The following is a 7,222-nucleotide window of genomic DNA, read 5'->3' on the forward strand; positions in this document are numbered from 1 at the left end:
TGAGTCTAGTCCCAGACTTAGTCCTTCCCCCTAAATTCAAAATGCCCGAATTCGAAAAATACAATGGAACGAGCTGTCCTGAAGCCCACATCACTATGTTCTGCAGGCGAATGACGGGATATGTTAATAATGACCAGCTATTAATCCACTGCTTTCAAAATAGTCTGGTTGGGGCGGCGTCTAAGTGGTACAACCAATTAAGCCGAGCTAAAATTAATTCATGGAAGGACCTGGCTCAGGCCTTTATGAAGCAATACAGTTATGTGACGGACATGACCCCCGACAGAATCACTCTCCAGAATATGGAGAAATAGTCAAATGAAAGCTTCATGCAGTACGCACAAAGATGGAGGGAGGTGGCCATACAAGTTTAGCCACCACTTCTAGAAAAGGAGACAACGATGCTCTTTATAAATACCTTGAATGCCCCTTTTATCACCCATGTGTTGGGAAGCGCCACCAAGAGCTTCTCCGATATAGTGATGACAGGGGAAATGATCGAAAATGCCGTGAGAAGTGGTAAGATAGAAGCTAGAGAAAATACCAGAAAGTCGGTCCCGAGAAAAAGAGACAATGAAGTAAACAACACGAGCACATCTAACAAAGGTCAGTCTAACTTATTCACTGTAAATCAACCCAAGACGGTGACCACCAGTCAGCAAAGTTCTGTAAGACAAGAATCCAATGCGAGGGAGAACACAGAAATGCCACAATTCACCCCTATACCCATGACGTATAGGGAGTTGTACCAGAACCTGTTCAATGCTCATGTGGTCTCCCCTTTCTACTTGAAGCCACTGCAGCCCCTGTATCCCAAATGGTATAACGCGAACGCCCAATATGAGTACCACGCAGGAATCACCGGCTACTCTATCAAAAACTGCGTTGCGTTTAAAAAATTAGTCCAAAGACTCATTAAGATGGGGATCATGAGATTTGATGATCCTGCTACACCCAATGTAGCAGGAAACCCACTCCCCAATCATATCGACCAAGGAGTGAATGGGATAAGCGAAGGCTCGAACAAGAAGACCAAGTATGAGGTGGCAGAAGTCAGGACCCCGTTGAGACGGGTATGGAAAGAGATGGCCAAGAGAGGATTGATCGTTTCAGATTCAAGGGAAGAATCCGAAGAAGAGAGAAACTACTGTGAGTTTCACGACGAGGTGAGGCATGAAATCCAAGATTGCATGGAGTTCAGGGCCCTAGTACAAAACATGATGAACAGTAAGGAAATAGAATTCTTTGAAGAGACCGAAAGTCCCATAGAGGGAAATATATGTGCATTAGAGGGAGGATCAGCAGCCCAGAATCAAACGACCAACTACCCTGTGGTTATCATATCGAGACCCAAAAATAATGAAGTTGGAGTACAAATGCTACTGAGGGTCATAATCCAAAGACCTGCAGTCTTGCCTTACAAGGACAGCAAAAAGGTCTTGTGGAAATATGATTGCAGTGTGACGATGCCGGGAAAAGAAAGTCCAGTTGACGCTTCGAGAGGGGATCAAGACAGGGGTTCCTATACACGTAGTGGAAGACGCTATGATACGGTGAATGAGGAGGCACCGCCCACAAAAGGAAAAGCTCAAGAGGTCGAGGAAGTGAAAGGAAAAGCAACCAAACCTGTTAATGAGCCAGTTAACGAAGAGGAGGCCAAGGAGTTTTTAAAATTCTTAAGGCATAGCGAATACAGTGTGGTAGAACAGCTACGTAAATAACCAGCCCGTATTTCGGTGCTGGCCTTGCTTCTAAGCTCAGAAGTTCATCGTAGCGCGCTAATGAAGGTCTTAAATGAGACATATGTTGCCAATGATATCTCCGTTAACAAGTTGGACCGGTTGGTGAGCAACATAAGTGCCGACAATTATATCTTTTTTAATGACGACGAAATACCACCCGGGGGCATGGGGTCGACTAAAGCTCTGCATATCACCACACGCTGTAAAGAGTATACGCTGCCAGGTGTACTGATTGACAATGGATCGGCTTTGAACGTCCTGCCATTGACCACGCTGAATAGATTACCTATAGACAGCTCTCACATGAAGGAGTGCCAGAACATCGTGAAGGCATTCGATGGCACGGAAATAAAGGTGATAGGCAGAATCGAGGTACCTCTTCAGATTGGGCTAAACACATATGAGGTGGATTTCCTCGTGATGGATATCAAGCCCTTATGCAATTGCTTGTTGGGGAGGCCCTAGATACATTCAGCTGGGGCAGTGCCTTCCTCGTTGCATCAAAAATTGAAGATAATATCGGAAGAGAGGTTGATAACAATCAAAGCTGAGAAGGATATTATTGCGCACCCTATTTGGAGACGGATGACGAAGCAATCGAATGCTCATTTCGATCTTTGGAATTTGTTAATGCGACGTTCATCGCCGAGGGAAGCAAAATTCTAGTGCTGAAATTGTCCAAAACCACGAAGATGAGCCTCCAGCTGACATTTGAAAAATGGGCTCTACCCGGAAGGGGACTTGGGAGACATCTGCAAGGAAGGTTCAAAACGCCAACGCTGAAAGACAAGAGGCACCACTTTGGCTTAGGATATAAGCTGGATGCGAAACAAAGGAGGAGGGAGCTGGAAAAAAAGCAAGAAAGAAGGAGAGCTCAATTAACGGGGGAGGAAATCAAGTGGGAACCTATGATATTCCCCCATATATCGAAAACATTTGTGTTTGGGGGAATTATTCATCCCGAGAGAGACACGCTAATGAAGGGAGCTATAGAAGAAAGGCTGGAAAGCTTGGACATTAACGTCATGTACGAAGAGGAGACTGGAAGAGAAAGTTTATCGGAAATTGGGCTCTACACACCTGGAAGTGTTCTGGACAACTGGACTGCGGAAGAGATCCTTGTAGTTTTTAGAACGGATTTAGAGTAATGTCCAAAACACACTTATTGCTCTAGGCCTAGGAGTGATAGGGATCTTTTGTGAAGTAGGCCGATGTTTAAAAATGTGTTTCAATAAAAATGTACGGTTATTATCATTTTTGAGCAAATGTTCTCTCGTCCTCTCAATTTCATTCATAACCATACAAATGATTACTTTTGGATTCTTTTATCCTTGAAACATTCTTCTAAATATTCTTTCATTCGTCATTCATAATCATATCATTCAAATAAATGTTTCGAATTCTTTTGATTCTTTGTATCTGCCTTTGTCCTCATAACAGGTCCCCAGATATTAATGATACGAGTGACACTGCTAGCGACTCAGAATTTCTTTTCGAGCAAGATGTGTGTATGGATGATTCTCAGGATTTTGAAGATGACCAAAGCTGTAACCTATCTCCTGATTTGTTAAAGATGGTAGAACAAGACGAGAAATAAATCCTACCTCACAAAGAATCAATCGAAATTGTGAGCTTAGGAGAAGGACAAGAGGTGAAGATCGGAACATGTATCAATACGAAAATGAAGTGAGACCTCATTGAATTACTTCAAGAATTCAAAGATGTCTTCGCATGGTCATACCAAGATATGCCCGTGTTGGACACTGACATCGTCGTGCATCGACTCCCCATGAAGGAAGAATGTAAGCCATTTCAACAAAAACTCCGAAGAACGAGGCCCGATGTATTGCTAAAAATAAAAGAAGAGGTTCGAAAGCAGTTTGACGCTGGATTCCTGAAAGTGGTAAAATACTCAAATTAGGTAGCCAACATCGTCTCTGTCCCTAAGAAATATGGAAAAGTGCGAATGTGTGTGGACTATAGAGATTTGAATAAAGCCAGCCCAAAAGACAACTTCCCACGTTTTGCTACCATATGGGGCACGTTTTGCTACAAGGTGATGCCGTTTGGACTAAAGAATACGGGGGCAACTTATCAAAGAGCCATGGTAACTGTTTTTTCACAACATAATGGATAAAGAAATTGAGGTTTATGTCGATGATATGATAGCCAAGTCTCAAACAGAGAAGGAGCACATACAAGTCTTGAGAAAATTGTTCTTGAGGTTGAGGAAGTTTCAGCTAAAACTCAACCCCGCCAAATGTACCTTTGGATCTAAGTCTGAAAGTTGCTCGGATTTGTGGTTAGTGAGAAAGGAATCGAGATCGATCCAGACAAAGTTGAAGCCATACAAGAGCTATCCCCGCCGCGCACTCAGAAAGAAGTTCGAGGCTTTATAGGAAGATTAAATTACATTGCTCGGTTCATTTCACAACTAACCGAGAAATGTGACCCTGTCTTTCACCTCCTCAAGAAACATAACCCAGGCGAATGGGATGAAGAATGCCAAAGGGCTTTCGACAAGGTCAAACAGTATTTATCCAACGCCCCGGTGCTGACGCCACCTAACCCCGATAAACCGTTGATACTATATTTTGCAGTATTCGACAACTCCATAGGATGCGTATTGGGTCAGCATGATGAGTCAGGGAAGAAAGAGAAGGCCATTTACTATCTTAGTAAAAAGTTCACAGAATGTGAGACAAGGTACCCGCCGATAGAGAAGTTGTGTTGTGCCCTGATTTGGACAACCCGAAGACTGAGGCAGTATATGTTGTATCACACCACATGGCTCATCTCAAAATTAGACCCCTTGAAATACATGATGGAGTCAACAGCTTTGAATGGAAGGATGGCCCAATGACAGATTCTGCTTTCTGAATTCGATATTGTCTATGTGAAGCAAAAAGCGGTAAAAGGGAGTGCAATAGTGGATTTTCTGGCCAGTAGAGCTTCGAAGGACTACGAGCCTTTGAACTTCGACTTTCCGAATGAGGACCTAATGTGTGTCGCTACCACTGAAGAAGGTGCTCTGGAAGAACTTCCTTGGAAATTAAACTTCGATGGGGCGTCAAATGCTGTGGGCAATGGAATCGGGGCCGTCTTAGTATCCCCAAACGGAGATCATTATCCATTCACTAGCAAATTGGATTTTGATTGCAAGAATAATATGGTAGAATACGAGGCGTGCATCATGGGAGTCCGTGCAGCCATAGAACGCAAGATTAAAGTGCTAGAGGTGTATGGGGATTCCGCGCTAGTGATTTATCAACTCAAAGGAGAATGGGAGACCAGAGACCCCAAGTTAATCGATTATCGGAAGCTGGTCCTTGAATTGGTTAAAGAGTTTGATGACATTACCTTCAACTACCTTCCACAAGACGAAAATCAGATGGCTGATGGTTTGGCTACCTTAGCCTCCATGATCAAGGTGAACAAACAAAAAGATGTCAAACCCATCCGGATGAGCATTTATGAAGTTCCGGCCCACTGTTATAATATTGAAGAAGACGAAGAGAAAGATGATCACCCTTGGTATCACGATATATTGCAATACGTGAAGAATCGTGAGTACCCAAATCAGGCAAGCGAGAATGACAAAAGAACGCTAAGAAGATTGGCCACCGACTATGTCTTAGATGGGGATATCCTGTACAAAATAAGAAAGGATCAAGTGCTACTAAGATGTGTAGACGCTGTAGAGGCTAAGAAAATCTTGGAAGAAGTCCATGAAGGTGTCTGTGGGACACACGCTAATGGCTTTACAATGGCCAGACAAATTATGAGTTTCGGGTACTATTGGTCTACCATGGAAGGAGACTGTATCAATTACGCTAAAAGATGCCATAAGTGCCAAATCTACGGAGACAAAATTCATGTGCCTCCTTCACTGCTGCATGTCATGGTTTCTCCATGGCCATTCTCTATGTGGGGCATGGATGTGATTGGACCAATATCGCCAAAAGCTTCCAATAGGCATCGTTTCATCTTTGTGGTTATCGACTATTTCACCAAATGGGTAGAAGCCGCTTCGTATGCTAGTTTTACAAAGTCAGCAGTAAGCAGGTTCCTGAAAAAAGAGATCATATGTCGATATGGAATGCCGGAGAGGATCATATCTGACAATGCATTAAACCTAAACAATAGTATGATAGTGGAAGTCTACAGTCAATTCAAGATCAGACATCACAACTCGTCACCATATTGCCCGAAGATGAATGGGGCGGTGGAAGCGGCCAATAAAAATATTAAAAATATTGTGGGGAAAATGACCGAAACCTACAGAGACTGGTATGAGAAGTTATCGTTTGCTCTCCTTGCCTATCGAACGTCAGTCAGAACCTCAACTGGGGCAACCCCTTTCTCTTTGGTCTACGGGATGGAAGCGGTGCTGCTGATCGAAGTTGAGATCCCGTCACTTCGAGTGTTGTCAGAGTTAAAGTTGGACGAGGCAGAGTGGGTCCAGTCTCGATATGACCAATTAAACCTAATTGAGGAAAAAAGGCTAAGAGCTATCCGTCATGGTCAGTATACCAAAGGCGAATGATTCGCCCTAGAGAATTCCACGAAGGAGACCTAGTTTTGAAAAAGATCATTCCCATACAGAAGGACTTTCAAGGGAAATGGATGCTTAATTGGGAAGGGCCTTACGTGGTGAAGAAAGCTTTCTTTGGAGGAGCATTGATTCTAGCCGAGATGGACGGCAGAAACTTGCCCAATCCTGTAAATTCAGATTCGGTCAAGAAGTATTTTACCTGAAGAAAGAGAGACCAGAGTGAAAAGCCGCAAAGGGCGCTCTAAAATCCAAAAAAAAAACACGGAGAGGCCAAGGTGAAAACCCGCAAAGGGCACTTTGAGACCAAAGGGGCTTTTGAGCTGAAAACCTAAAAACGGGCAGTTCAAATTTTGAATATGAGGCATATGGTAGTCTTGTCCTCCGAAAATCAGCAAAACAGAATAATATTACACCTTGGAGCATCAACAAAATACACGGGATCTCCTGAACACACATTTGGTTTGAAGGAGCTTTTGAGAAATTAGAATAGTGAAACTCGTGCTGCGATATCTGGGGCACCTTTTTCTGCACCTTATCAGAATCGCTATCCTATGTATTCACATCAAATTTTGCTTAATAAAATTCCATTGGTCTATTATGATAATCTCTTTCGAGCATTTTTGTTGAAATCGCGATTTTTGAACATGTAATATTCATAAAAAAGATGTTATGCATATTACTCTGGAAAGTCTCTAAATGGTACAAGGACCTGAAACAGGGCCACTAGTCAGGACTAACCAGGTTCAAAGTTGGAAAACATTGAGAAAAGAGTAGTCCAAATTATGACTATTTCTTTAAATTTTCTGTCAGAGATAACGGCTAAGCAAGACGCGATAACATATCAATGATAGAGCCCGGACGAATTATGAGTAATGACACCTTAAGCGTTTAAAAGGAATCACTCTCATGACATTTCTACGTCCAT

At 42.9% G+C, this 7,222-nt stretch overlaps 1 protein-coding gene across 1 annotated transcript; it reads left to right on the plus strand.

The window, feature by feature from the left end:
* The first annotated feature begins 401 nt into the window (after positions 1 to 401).
* On the plus strand, positions 402 to 1,721 carry LOC107895569 (uncharacterized). Its single transcript, XM_016820831.1, has one exon. The coding sequence runs from the start codon at positions 402 to 404 to the stop codon at positions 1,719 to 1,721; it is 1,320 nt and encodes a 439-aa protein (XP_016676320.1).
* Positions 1,722 to 7,222: the final 5,501 nt, after the last annotated feature.

The sequence above is a fragment of the Gossypium hirsutum genome, chromosome A10 (genome assembly GCF_007990345.1).
Source record: "Gossypium hirsutum isolate 1008001.06 chromosome A10, Gossypium_hirsutum_v2.1, whole genome shotgun sequence".
Classification (NCBI taxonomy): Eukaryota; Viridiplantae; Streptophyta; class Magnoliopsida; order Malvales; family Malvaceae; genus Gossypium; species Gossypium hirsutum.

Coding starts and splice junctions, on each gene's coding strand:
- LOC107895569 (XM_016820831.1), top strand. CDS start 402: ATGCTCTTTATAAATACCTTGAATGCCCCTTTTATCACCCATGTGTTG.